The 13,767-nt window shown below is 46.0% G+C and overlaps 1 protein-coding gene across 1 annotated transcript in view; it reads left to right on the top strand.

Annotated features, from left to right (window-relative positions):
- Positions 1-13,767, top strand: part of LOC123873240 — a 60,720-nt gene that overhangs the window by 41,698 nt on the left and 5,255 nt on the right. The window contains exon 2 of the mRNA XM_045918006.1: positions 12,833-13,021. Within this exon, the coding sequence (XP_045773962.1) occupies positions 12,844-13,021 (178 nt within the window). The 5' untranslated portion in view covers positions 12,833-12,843. The remainder of the gene's footprint in view (positions 1-12,832; positions 13,022-13,767) is intronic.

Raw genomic sequence — 13,767 nt, 5'->3', positions numbered from 1 at the left:
TTTCTACCTGTACTTCTTACTTCGTTATTCGAGAATTTTATGCCATTTTTAATGTAGTTTTCTATTTTATTGTAATAACTTTGGACTGTGTCTTCATTTTCAAGAGCAACATCTGTACTATGCTCTACAAGATACTTTCTATATGCCTCTATCTCTTCGTCGTGTCTTAATATTTTTTTGTTATTTGAAAAGAGAGCTCTACTTTTTTTGCCGGAATCGAGAGAGACAGTTGCTCTAACTAGCCTGTGATCCGATGGGTATGGTACTTGGTTCAAGATTTCGATGTTATGAATTATCTTTGGAATATCTGTTAAGACAAAGTCAATTTCGTTCCTTGTTTTCCCATCAGGCGAACACCAAGTCCACCTGGAATCAGATCTCATTTCATAAAAGGAATTCATTACTGAGAGATTATTTTCATATGCATAGCTTATCAGAATTTCTCCCCTCTTGTTTCTTTTTCCTAGTCCATATTTACCCAGTATACGTCGTTCTAATTGGCTTGGTATTCCAATCTTAGAATTAAAGTCTCCCATGATAATACATTTTTTCCCAGCCTCGTTCTGAGCTTTTTTTAGGGTGGTATAGAAAGTATCTACTTCCAGATCATCTGCATCTGTCGTCGGTGCATATACTTGTATTAGTGAAATTAAGTTACTGTTAATTTTTAATTGAAGCATTGCCACTCTATCAGAAAAACCCCGAAAACTGTGTATATTTTGTTTGTGCTTTTTTTGAATCAAAAAACCCACCCCATAATGTCCTTTTCTTTCTCCTGAATAACAAAGTATGTGTTTGTCGTATTCTTCTATGTTGCACCCCTGTCTTCTAGTTTCTGATAGACCCAGTATGTCGAATTTTATCTTTTCGGTAGCATTTATTAATTCTAATAATTTCTCTGTGGTTGCTAGAGTTCTAACGTTAAAAGTGCATATGTATAAGTTATTTTTTTGTTTTTTCTGTTTTGGAGGGTTTTGGTCATTTTCTCCCTCGGTGACCAACCGTGGTGGGAGAGTATAAGAGTTTCTCGTTTTTAATTGCTATTCTGTGTGTTTATTTTGGTTTTGTCTTAAGTATTCTTTAAGGGTTACTCTATTCTTTTTGTTTGCTGTCCCGGGACTACGTGTATCATTTTCGTTTTGGTGGGGTGGAGACTGAGAAAGGTTTCTTTTCCTATTTGTGGTAGTTTTTCCTTCTGGGTTGTTAAGTCTTGCTGGACTCAATATAACCAGTTTATCATATTTAATTATTGCTCTATTACCTTTCTGCTTTTCTTTCTCTACCTCTTTTTGTAAGAGCTTTCTTTTTTCAATCACTTTGTATGGATAATCCTGCTTTAAATAGTATTCTGTTTTTTGTAAATGGTTCTTGTTTTTAATAATTTCGATTTTTTTACCTAGAGTTGTAAAAGTTGCAATAACTGGTCTGACCTTTCCTTCGATCCGCTTTCCCTTCCGGAACAAGCTTTCTATTTCATTTTTCTCACATTTAACTTTCATCGTGTCGTTAACAATTTTTAAAATATTTCCTTCTAGTGCAGCATAATTTTTTTCACTTTCTTGTATTCCAAAAAATACTACATTCCTTTTTCTCATTTCTTTTTCCATCATATCTATTCGTTGTTCTTGCTCTTCTATTTTTTGTTGTGTTTTTGTGTGACTAGCTTCTAATATTTGGAATTTTTGATTTATATTTTCTGCTAATTGTTTTATTTCTTTTTTTTGTTCATCCAAGTCCATTTGAATTTTCATCAACATATTTTTTAATTCATCCATTTTATTATATTTCAACAAAAAGGTATTAGGTTAAAGTGCAGCAGCAGCAGCGGGTCTTCTCCGTTTGGTCGGAACGGCCAAGCGGGGGTACGGGCCTCGAGGCATGGCCTCCTTACCCGGGTGAGGCGCAGGGCAACATTGTACCCTGGTGGAGATCTTTTAGCCGGGATTTCACCGGCTAGGGCCCGCCATCTTGGCTTACGGCCCTAGTGGGCTTCGTTGTATATCCGGTGTTGTTAGTCCGGGATTGGTCTCCGCGCGACGGCGGCGTTGAGTTCGCTGTCGAGCGCGGAGACGGGGTCATATCCGGTGGATCTTGCGTCGTCGTAGTCGTCGTCGCTTAGGTCGGCTGCGTGCCGCACCGGGGATGGCGATCGCAGGAGCTCACGAGGTAGTTGACGCCCGGTCGGCGGTCGGGGGATGAGTGGAGCGATGCCGTGGAGGTGTTCGTACGGTCCGTTGTCCGCGCGCGCAAACATGCGCCGCGCGAGTGTGCGGACGTACTCCTCCACGGTGGGCGTCTTGAGGTCGCGATGGATGACGTCATTCCTCACGTACCTCGGAGCTCCCACGATTAGGCGCAGGCACTTGTTTTGCTGGACCTGTAGGCGGCGTCTCTGGTACTCCGAACAGAGTGAGTACCAGGCTGGGGCCGCGTACGTCAACCTTGAGCGGACATAGGCTCCGTAGATTCGGAGCTTGGTCTTCAGTGAGAGGCTTGAGGCGAGGACCTGGCGCAGCATCGACGTAGCTGCACATGCCTGGTTGACGGCGTGGTTCACCATGGGAACCATGTGCAGGCTGGCGTCGATGTGACAACCCAAGTAGCGCACCGAAGTCTGCCACTCTATGTCCTGCCCTCGAAGACGGAGTTGACGGTAGGGTTGCCGAGCACCGAACAGGATGGCGGCCGTCTTCCCCACGTTGACGGCCATTCTCCATTTATCCAGCCACTCCGGCAGCAGGTCCAACAAACGTTGAAGTCGGTTGACAGCGACGATCTGGTGGTACGACGACGCAAGATACGCGCTGTCGTCAGCGTAGAGCGATAACAGCACGTCATCCTCCCCCTCGCGCAGATGTTCGGCGAGGGTAGGGATGTCATCCGTGTACACCGCGTATAGACACGGGGACAGGCAGCTGCCCTGCGGTACTCCTGCCCGTATCGGGCGCGGCTGGGAGTCCGCGCCTTCCACGGATACTCGGAAGGACCTGCCCTCCAGGAACGATGCTACCAGCCGCACAATCGCGGGTGGTAGGTTGGTCGAGAGGAGCTTCGCCAGGAGGCCGGCATGCCACACGCGGTCGAAGGCCTTCTCGATGTCGAGGAAGACTCCGACGGTGCAGTATCCTCTGTTCTTCTCACTGGCGATGAAGTTTAGTCCTCTCACTAGCTGGAGCGTCGTGGAGTGGTTACTGCGAAAGCCGAACTGTTCGGCCCGCGGGCGTAAGTGCGGGGCGAGCCTTCGCAGTAATAGACGCTCGAACAGCTTAGCGATGTGCGGCAGGAGGGTGATTGGTCGATAGCTTCCTGGAAGTCGCCGGTCCTTTCCTGGTTTGGGGATGGTGATCACCTTCCCCAGCTTCCATGAGTCCGGGAAGTGGGCGGTACGGAGTATGCCGTTGAAGAGTCTTGTCAGCGCGACAAGGCCTCTCCTAGGCAGCTGCTGTATTGCGGCGATCGGGATCCCGTCGTAGCCTGGCGCCTTCCGTTTGGGGAGTCGGAAGACAGCCTTCCTCAGCTCTAACGGTGAGATAAAATCATCTCCCCGGAGCGGAGGAGTCTGGGCCGACAAGAAGCCCTCTATTTGGTGTTGGATCGCCGCGTGGTGACTATAGACGGTGTCGTCGTTGGCCGGTGGGTTGGGGGTAAATTGGCCCTCCATATACTCCGCCATGATCTCTGCGCGGTCTTTGGCGGAGTATCTACGCCTACCCTGACTGTCTAGTAGAGGGTAGACGGGTGAGTCAGATCCGGTCAGTGTCTTGCATAGGTGATACAACGTTGTTTCAGACTCGGCTGCCGCATCGATGGTCTTCTCCCAGTCGTCATCTTCGCGGGCGCCGAGTGCTTGTGACACTTCCTGTGCAAGGCGGTTGAGGTCACGCTTAACTCTCGGACAGCGAGTGCGCGCCCAAAGCTTGCGAAGGGCGCGCTTCTTCTCGAGCTTATCCCGGAGCGAGCTCGGCAGCAGGTCCCATCTTCGAGCGTGAGGCCTTATAGTGGTGGCCTCGCTCTTGGCCTGTTGTATGGCTGATGTGATAGCAAACGCGGCCCGGTCGACCTCAGCTGGGGTTGAGATGGGTCCCGCGAGCTCCAGCTCCGACAGCGCGATCGCGTACTTCTCCCAGTTCGTTTTTGTACTGGGAGGCCGCGGGATAGTGAAGTCGCGCTGGAGGTTTAGCGTGACCAGTATGGGCAGGTGTTCAGTGTTGAGGTCGTACAAAGGCTCAACACTGATAGGATGGTCAAGTCGGTGATGCAGTACGATGTCCAACACGTCTGGCTGGTAGCGAGGGCTTGTCGGTATATTGGTCGGCGCGCCCGGCCCCAATACACCGTAATTGTGGCACTCGCTGTCCTCGAGTAGCATCCTTCCGGCCGCGGAGTTGACACGCGAGCCCCAGGCTTGGTGCTTCGCGTTTAAGTCCCCCACGACTAGTGTAGGGACCTGCGACTCGAGGAGGGTGTGGACATCCGTACTGCAGAAAGTCTCGTTCGGTGGTCGGTAGGCGGCATAGATATTGAGCTCCTTTTCGCCAGCTTGAACACGCACTCCCTGTGTGCGCAGAGATCTGTAAGGTGCGTGTTCTAGTTCTTCGTGTACTAGGTCCCTCCGCACCAGAGCTGCAGTTCCTCTGTATGCGAAACCCCGGGGAGAGACCTCGTCGCGCCGGTACACGAAGAAGTTCGGTATTCGGAGCTCCACATTATCCGCGAGTTTCGTTTCGCCCAGGAGGATAACGTGTACATCCTGCGACTGGGCGAGTGTTGTAAGCTCGCGAATGTGCCCTCTGATGCCGCCTGGGTTCCAATATAAAATCCTTAATAGGAATGGAGTCGAGCGAGTACAGCCATTCCTGCTGTTATTGCCGGAATGACGCCTTGTCCTTGCAGATAGGATGTTAGCCCGGTCATAAGCGCCTCCACTACAACCCGGACTATGGCCAGGAAGTCCGGGTTGGTCTGCACTTCCCCCTGGTTTCGCTGCGCAGCAGAGGGGGTATCAGATGGAGCTTGAGCAGGCTGACGTGCCGAGTGCTTGGCGGTGGTTGGTTGAGTAGATAACTGTGTGGGTCCTGGAGCAGTGCGTTGAGCATGTATTTGCTCCAAAATTTCCACAGGTCTCTCGTTCCGGGCATAGGCTAGAGTTGATGCTTTAGCAGGCTCTTGCGTTGTGACCTGGGTAGGCATTTGGGGAGCTTCTTGCGTAGGCTGGCGGACAGCAGCTGCGTCTTGCCTTGTTTGCCTCGGTTGAGGTGTTGAAGCTGCCGCTGGTGAGGCGCGACGCGGGCGAGGTGCACGATTTCTTCGCCTCTTTTTACCGCGCAGGGGTTTACCACGTTCAGTTGGTGGGTTTGCAGTTGCCGCTAGGGTGGGCACGGCGTCGGCAGCTGACGCCGCGACGTAGACTGGTGGTGCAGTGGTAGTTGGCGGTGCGACAGCAGGTGCGGCGGTAGGTGCTGGGGCTGTTGTGGTCCTCTGCTGTTGTTGGTGGCGCTTAACGGGAGCGCGCGGTGGGGCGGGAGGAACAATGATGCCTCTTCTCCTTGCCTCCCTCTTAAAGAACGTGCACCGGCGGTCATTCGCAGCGTGATTTTGGCTACAGTTTGCACAAGTGGGCGCTTCCTCCCGGGACCTGATGCAGTCCTGGACGGGGTGTTCACCCGCGCATCGAACGCAACGGAAGGGTCTGTGGCAGTTTGCTGAATTGTGGCCAAAGACTTGGCAACGGTGGCATTGTGGTGGCTTGCTCCCACCTCGCCAGGCTTCCACCGTCACTTGAGGCATATATAGGAGCTCCGTGATGGCGTAAAGATCTCGGAGCTCTTCCTGCGTCATATGTGCCAGCCGCACGTAATACGTGCAGCCGTGTTTGCCACGCGGAGGTGGGATGGCTCGCGCGGCTTCGGCTGGAAAGCCTAATGCGCGAAGTGCCGCGACAACCTCGTCGGTGGGTGTTTCCAGTGGAAGTCCTCGAATAGCCACCTTTGATGGTATTTCTGTGGCCGGGCTGTAGCAGTACCAAGAAATGCTACTGTCTTGGTTAGTTATCTGGGTTAGGTAGCGCTGTACTGTCCGGAACTCTTCGGCGGATTTCGGTAAAAACCGCACACCACGTCCTAGCGGTTTTGCATTAGGTGCATGTCCTAGCATCTCGCCCAGGGCCTTGAAGTGCTTTGTCCAGTTTGGAAGGCACTCGACAACCAAGGGCGGGTAGGCGGACCGCGGCGTTGGATGCGTTGGCTCGGTGGCGGCGGCTGGCTCAGCGGGCGGTGGCGAATGGTGCGGTGCAGCCGGTGGCGGTGACTGGCGCGGTGCGGCTGGGGCCGCGGCGGCCGCAGCATATGACGTACTGGGCTGAGGAGATATCGGCTCGGACACTTCCATATGGGTGTGGCTAGTCGGTGTTGCGAGAGCCATGTAGCTAGTCGAATCTTTCGGCCAGCTAGCAGACTCTAGATGGGCCATCGACTGAGCAGAGTGCGAACGGGACATCTGCGCTATCGTTTCCGCAGAATGCGTGCGGACTGTTTCTGGGTATGAAGTACGATGCGTGGAGGTATAGGCATCCGCCCCGTGTCCCGCGCGAAGGCCCGCCTCCAGCGGTGGGCTACTTGCAGGGTGAGGCGGTGAGGGGCATCTCACTGGGTTTGGTAACCCATTAGATGCGTCATCCTCGGGTGGTGGCGGGAGCGGTAGGCAAGCGAAAGCATGGCTTAGTTTAACTCGTTTGTCCTCCTGTTCATCGGATGCACTGGAAGACGAGGTATCTGGCCTGGGACGTTTAACCAACTCAGCGCCAGATGTAGGTATTACGACATCGCGTTTTTCATCAGAACGTTCTGGCGATGATGATGACGAAGAAGCAATGCGTTCAGTTATTCTTTTGGGTGCTGCAGCGTACGTTTTTAGCTGCTGTGAAGATGATGGTAGCAAGGACAGTGGGTGTGTATCATCTTGGGCGGAGGTCGCAGGCTTGGAGCGCTTGGCAGCTTCTGCGCCTAATGTAGGCTCAGCTACATTGGCTGCGAAGGCAACTACGATTTCCGTGCTGACCTCTTTAGGTTCTTCAGCTTGTACTGTGCTACAGAGAGGAGAATCTGTAGGTAGCAGTGTGACGGCCGGCTGGTCAGCGATGTTGCGTTGACTGATCGCCCGTGGGATACCAGTGCGGGCTATCCTCCTCTTGCTCCGTCGGTCTTGCGGTGGGGAATTCCCACGCTCAGACATGCTGTATCACACAGGAGGTTTGATCGTCGGTCAGGTGTATTGTAATGGGCGTGTAGTAAAAAGTGCTACCCTGGGTGTAGGAGCGGTATGCTACTCTCTCGGCGCGTGCAACCCTAGCCAGGTGAGACCCAGGTGGGAGGCCTAGCACGAGGCGCCCGCGAGCGAGAGTAACAAAGGAAAGAAACCGCACCCACAGGTAATGGTAGGGCAAAGGCAACTTTTAATATGATTCTGCAAAGTTTTTATAATTAAAAACGTGCAGAAATTCCGCGCGTCACGTTGCTGGCAGGTAGGTTTGCTCACACGCAAAGCGCCCGGGCGCTTCCTCAAGCCGCGGCGGTCGCGCCGAGCGAGTACAACAAACAACGGGCGAGGCGCGGGGAGCGGGGGGAACGTAAACCGGCACAGAGACGCGATATCGACTCGACACGTCCGCTCGGGTGTGCGGCCGCGAGTCTTAAAGGTCTCAAGGTTAAAGTGCTAGGGTATAATATTTTTTGTTTTGCCAGTCAACAACAGATGGCGTTGTCACGTATTTATTATTTACCTCTTTTAATCTAGCCAGTTTGCACTGCGTGATTGTGGGATAATTGGGTCTCTAACAATGACCAGCTTATTTTTCCACTCAACAATAGATGGCGTAGCGAAATCGTAAATCTTCTATAGTGAAATAATTGGGTCTTTCGTAATGACCGTCAGTTTAAACGCGTAGTTTTGCGTCATTTAAGTAGATGGCGTAGTTTGTATTTACATTTAAGACCGTTTATTTTGATACAAGAATTCCAATAATACTTCACTTTTAATTTCTTGTTTTCGCTATTTTAACCACACATTATGTTCGTTTTATGTTTATTTAAGTTCACATAGCAATTCAAGCACTGTCATTAGTAGGGTAACTGTATTTTTCTTGAGTTTGAAGGTAGATTTACTATTTCTTTTATACTTTGTTTGCACTATTTATTATGTTTAGATAACACTATCATTAGGAATTAACCACACATTTTGCTATGTTTTATGTTTATTTAAGTTCATAAAACAATTCTATCACTATAATTAGTAGATAAACTGTATTTTTGTTGAGTTAGAAGATTGATGTCCTTGTAGAATTATTATTAGATTTTATACTTTATTTGCACCATATCATGTTGAAATAACACTAATCATAGGAATTTTCACTTTTTTCTAGCGCATTATAACATTTTACTCTTTTAACACCACTGTTTTGAATTTTTACTAGTATTTTATATGCGGAGCACTTGTTTACATGACGACACTAGCGCCACCACTTTTTATTTTATTTTATTTTTTATCTTATTTATCTTATCTCTTTTTATCTTATTTTATTATCATATTATTGTATATCAAATCTTTGAAAAGAGCAACCGCCGAGTTTCTTGCTGGTTCTTCTTCTCGGTAGGAAAGGCATTCCGAACCAGTGGTAGATGCTCTTGACGATACAAAAGTACTTGTAAATGTCTAATTGAATAAAAATATTTAGATTTTTTTTGAATTTATCACAGTTCTTGGCAAAACTAGTGCAGTGGTTTTGGACCTCCGTATACCGTACAGTATTACAACAACTGACCTAAGTAACGGGCACTTTCATTGCTAGGTTTTCCGTTACACCCTGCTAGTAGCCAGTATAGGTACCATTGAATTAGACCAGTGAAAGCGTGGTCATACCATGATATACTTTATAGAACGCACTTTCAATAATGTCGACCTGAGTCAATTGATCCAGTTCTCTAAATATTTTTCTACTACCTTATTAGTGAACTGAACGATACGGTGTTGAATGAGAACCTACTAGCGAAAGTGATACTGATAGTAGACTATACTATAGCTTAGGAGATGAATATTATAGTGATTCTGGCACCACACATATAAAGTCTGTTCGCTTACATACAGTCGCCTTTGTTTCACGCCGCTCAGCACATGCTGTGTTGTAAATTATTATCAAAGGCGCCGCCGCGACTACAAAGTTAACCACGTGAGGTTACGTACATATACCCGCATCTTCATATACAAGAAACCAAAAGCTTAATTTGCTATAATCCGCTAGACCAAAAAAATCTGTATGCAGCATGCGGGATGCACCGCCCGCCCTCCCATTGATAAATATGCAGGAAAAGCCAGCTAACCAAGCAAGCATCTTCTTCCGCGTGGATGTAGGTTTTTTAAACTACCGGGAACTCTTTGATTTTCCGAGATAAAAGTAGTCTGTGTTGTTGAGTCAGGGCTATCTCCATTCCAAATTTTAGCCAAATCCGTCCAATAGTTTTTGCGTGAAAGAGTAACAAACCTACACACACAGACATACAATATAATCAATACAATAGTAAACACTAAACATATAAGATAAAATTGTATTCCATTTTATTTTTAAAATAGGAAAACATTTATTTTACAAAAACAGTAAAAAATAATAAACTAAGTAAATGCAAAATAATAATAAGAGCGCCTGCGGGTGTAGCAACACTATGTTAGTGAAAAACCTAATCGCTCGACGTAGCTAGTTAGTTAGGGCGACAAAACTATACCAACTACACAATCGCTTCTCGTTGCTCACCCACTCTAATGTTTTGCTCAACTCGTTTCGTGCTAAACGTTGCCGTTGGTACTTGGTAGGTTGGATAAGTACCTACCAACCTTAGCAGTTACAGAAATAGTTGCGTCCGTGTAAAAAGAAGCTGGGAGTATGGTATTTACCGCTATGGACAGTTATGATGGAAGTATTAAAAACGCCTCTAATGATTGGGAACGGATCGTGTTTTCCGCCTTGACTTTTCTTTCCTTCATTTTTAATTTGTTTACGCTCAACTGAGTCGATTATTATTTTTTTCTTAACGCAATTATCAGGTCTACCTACATCGGTTAATAAATCACGCAAATTCTGAAACCAATACCAAATTAAGGTGGAAGCGACGGGTCTGCCCACGAAATTCAAATTTTACCTACTTGGTTTTTCGCAATTTGTTAACTAATACGACAACGTAGGCTTATGGCAATGGAAGTATTATCCTCACAGGTTTATATAAAAATCTTTACTTGAAAGGGTCCAGTTTAAGAACTTAGTTCTAGTATCGACTAGTTTGTGAGTTATATAGTCGATACTAGAACTAACTTCTTAACATCGATGCTTCTTAGGATCTCCACAGGTTCATTAAGAAATTAGTCAAAGTATCGACTAATTTGTGAGTAACTCACGTCAAACTCATTATTTTGACTAAAAACAGCACCTAGGTATGCCGTAACTTTTTAGACATTTTTTGCACCTTTCAGAGATGCATGCTAAAACCACTGTGTTAGCTTTATAATATTGTTTACATCTAGATTTTACTAATTAACAAGTGTAAATTAAAAATTTATAACACCCCCGACGATCCAAAGTATTTGAGTTTTCCAAAACATCATTTTCAAATAAACAATTATGTATTTAGGCAACGTCCATCTTGACAGCTTGACATTTGTCTATTGACATAATATTATGAACCTAACGGTTATCTAACCTTCTTTTCTACAAGAAAACTAGAAAAGAGCTGATAACTCTTAAACGGCTGAACCAATTTTTTTAGATTATAGCTAAGAACACTCTCGATCAAGCCACCTTTCAAACAAAAAAAACTAAATTAAAATCGGTTCATTTGTTTCTAGGCGCTACGATGCCACAGACAGATACACAGATACACAGATACACAGACACACAGATACACAGATACACACGTCAAACTTATAACACCCCTCTTTTTGGGTCGGGGGTTAAAAAAACAATAAAAGCTTTTCCGAACTAATAATTAAAAATATCAATAATACCTATCAGATTAGAACTACGGAAAGGTAGAGTTCCTTCTTAATTTAGACCCGTTCTATTTATTTTGGAACAATGGTGTTCTAAGTGATATAGCAAAAAAAATAACAAGAATCGTATCGGAAAGGTACCGCTAGTCCACCAACTTCCGCTCTTTGCAAACGATCTTTGATAGCCCACTTCGATTAGGCCGTTTTGTAGCACAATTAAATTGTTTATTTCTATCTTATCGTGCTAATGTGCCGCTTAGGCTCTTTACGCACTGTATCCTGTCCAATTATGTCTGAATCCGAGAATTCTCGATCTGAAACCTACTTACTTACCACTAAATCCGAATTTTGTTTTCCGAAGCCGTAAAAGTAAAGTCGGAAGAAAAACCATATATATACCATCGAGATAATATCCAAGGTAACTACCTACTTTGATAACTTCTGATCGAAAATTCTTGGGTTCGAATCGGATGAAGTGCTTGAAGTAATAAGACTTACCTACAGTGCCTACAGCTTACCACTATCACTTAGAACTATCGACTCGATAGTTCTAAGCGATAGTGCTAAGCTCGATAGTATCGAGCATCATTGTCATCATCTCAACCCTCTGCCGGCACACTACTGAGCACGGATCTCCTAATGGGAAGGGTTTTTGTTATCTGTGGTTTAGACCATATAGTTACCCACTGGCCGATTGCTGATTGACAGACAGGCATACAGGTTTTCTCACGATGTTTTCCTTCACCGTTAACATGTGTCATTTTGGTTAATTGAAAGGCACATAATAATCAAGAAGTTAGTGGTGCACGTTGAAGATTGAACCCTGGACCATCCGAATAGCAGGCCGACATCTTGACTAGTACAGCTAAGAGTACCTACTAGGATATCACCGTTTAGAAAAAAAAAAAAAGATTCCGACGAATTGAGAACCTCCTCCTTTTTTGGAAGTCGGTTAAAAATGATTATTATCAACATCATAATTTATTATCATGTTCAAAACGTTAATTAAGTATTTTGTTCAAGAGTTCCGGTCTCCATCTCTGAGTAGAAATTGCGAAAACAATTGATCTGAAAATAAATCCCTTACCCCAGTCACCAGAACATCACTGGGAATTGCTTTCATTTCCGCCGCTTTGACCACAAATCTAACCGCAGATTCTAGCAATGCAACGGTTCTAATCTAACATTACCTAGGTATTATCTATATTAATGTGTGGTCACCATTAGAAACTTGGTACCTACCAAAAATTTAAGTACATTCATTAGAATGTACCTACAACTAATATTATCACACTATAATATTATTATAAAGGAGAAAGTTTGTACCGTGTGTGTGTGTGTATGTTTGTTACTCCTTCACGCAAAAACTACTGGACGGATTGGGCTGAAATTTAGAATGGAGATAGATTATACCCTGGATTAGCACATAGGCTACTTTTTATCCCGGAAAATCAAGAGTTCCCACGGGAATTTTAAAAACCTACATCCAAGCGAACGAAGTCGCGGGCATCAGCTAGTATTAAATATTAAGTATAGATTAGGTGAATAGATCCATACATCTATGTATAATAGTGACCTACCTATAATAGTAGGGACGCCCCGCACACCCGCACAGCCCCCGCGATAACCCGGTGCGGGATAGCGCGGGTGTGCGAGGTGTCCTCCCGCCTCATATCCCGATTGCCATCTACCTTTACCTAATGTTGGTAACATCAGTTGTAACTTGTAAGTGAAGTTAGCAGGAGCGCGAAATCATGGCAGTATAAGTTTACAATATATAACTTTACCCTTTCTTTGTCTGCAGGGCGCGCCAAGATGTGGCGTGCAACAGTCTTGATACTTTTCGCTGCGGGCGTGCACTCTCGCCCAAACAAGGTCAAAGACGTGACCACGTCTTGTGACAAGGGCTCCATCAGCATACACCTTGAAATGGAGCAGCCTTTCAAAGGACTGGTCTTCAGCAAGGATTTCTCAAGAGAATGTCGGGTTCAAGGTAGTACCTCCCTTCTACATTTGTTTCAAATTGACCCCTTCATTTAATCACTAGAGGATGCCCGCGACTTCGTCCGCGTGGACGTAAGTTTTTAAGGATCCCGTAGGAACTGTTTAATTTTCCGGGATAAAAAGTTGCCTATGTCCATCCCCGGGATATAAGCGAACTCTGTACCAAATTTCATCAGAATCGGTTAAACTGTTGGGCCGTGAAAAGGTAGTAGACAGACAGACAGACACACTTTCGCATTTATAATATTAGTATGGATTGTTGGTGGAGACTAGGGTGGTACAGTAATTACCTATCTACACCATTAGTAGTTGGGAAATTTTGTTATCAATTGGCTCTGATGAAGTCTAGTAAGAAGCTCCGTTGGCGCCTGATATCTATCATAGCTACCATTGAAGTGAAGCTGTGCCTACCTAAGTACTTACCGCACCGTCTAGCAATTTTGGTAGTCTAGAATTTTTTATGTCTAAGACTTTAACAACTGTACTGTTGAAGCAGGATGTTTCGGGCCACGTAGTGTCCCAATGGTGGGTCTGCTGAAGCGGACATTCGCTGGCGGAGAAACGTGGTGTTGTCGGTCCCTTGTGCTCCGTCGTTAGCGGTGGGATGGAACTTCGTGAGGTTTTTAGTCGGTAGGAGTCCGACACTGTGCTCTCCCGTGGCTAGTGGTATCCATGACTTATTTTCTTCACGAAAAAAAAAGAAAAAAGGAACAAGTTCTTGTTGTAGTTAGTTTT

The sequence above is a fragment of the Maniola jurtina genome, chromosome 16, assembly GCF_905333055.1.
Source record: "Maniola jurtina chromosome 16, ilManJurt1.1, whole genome shotgun sequence".
Lineage (NCBI taxonomy): Eukaryota > Metazoa > Arthropoda > Insecta > Lepidoptera > Nymphalidae > Maniola > Maniola jurtina.
Note: the sequence above shows the minus strand (reverse complement) of the source record. Positions and strands in the feature narration are given on the sequence as shown.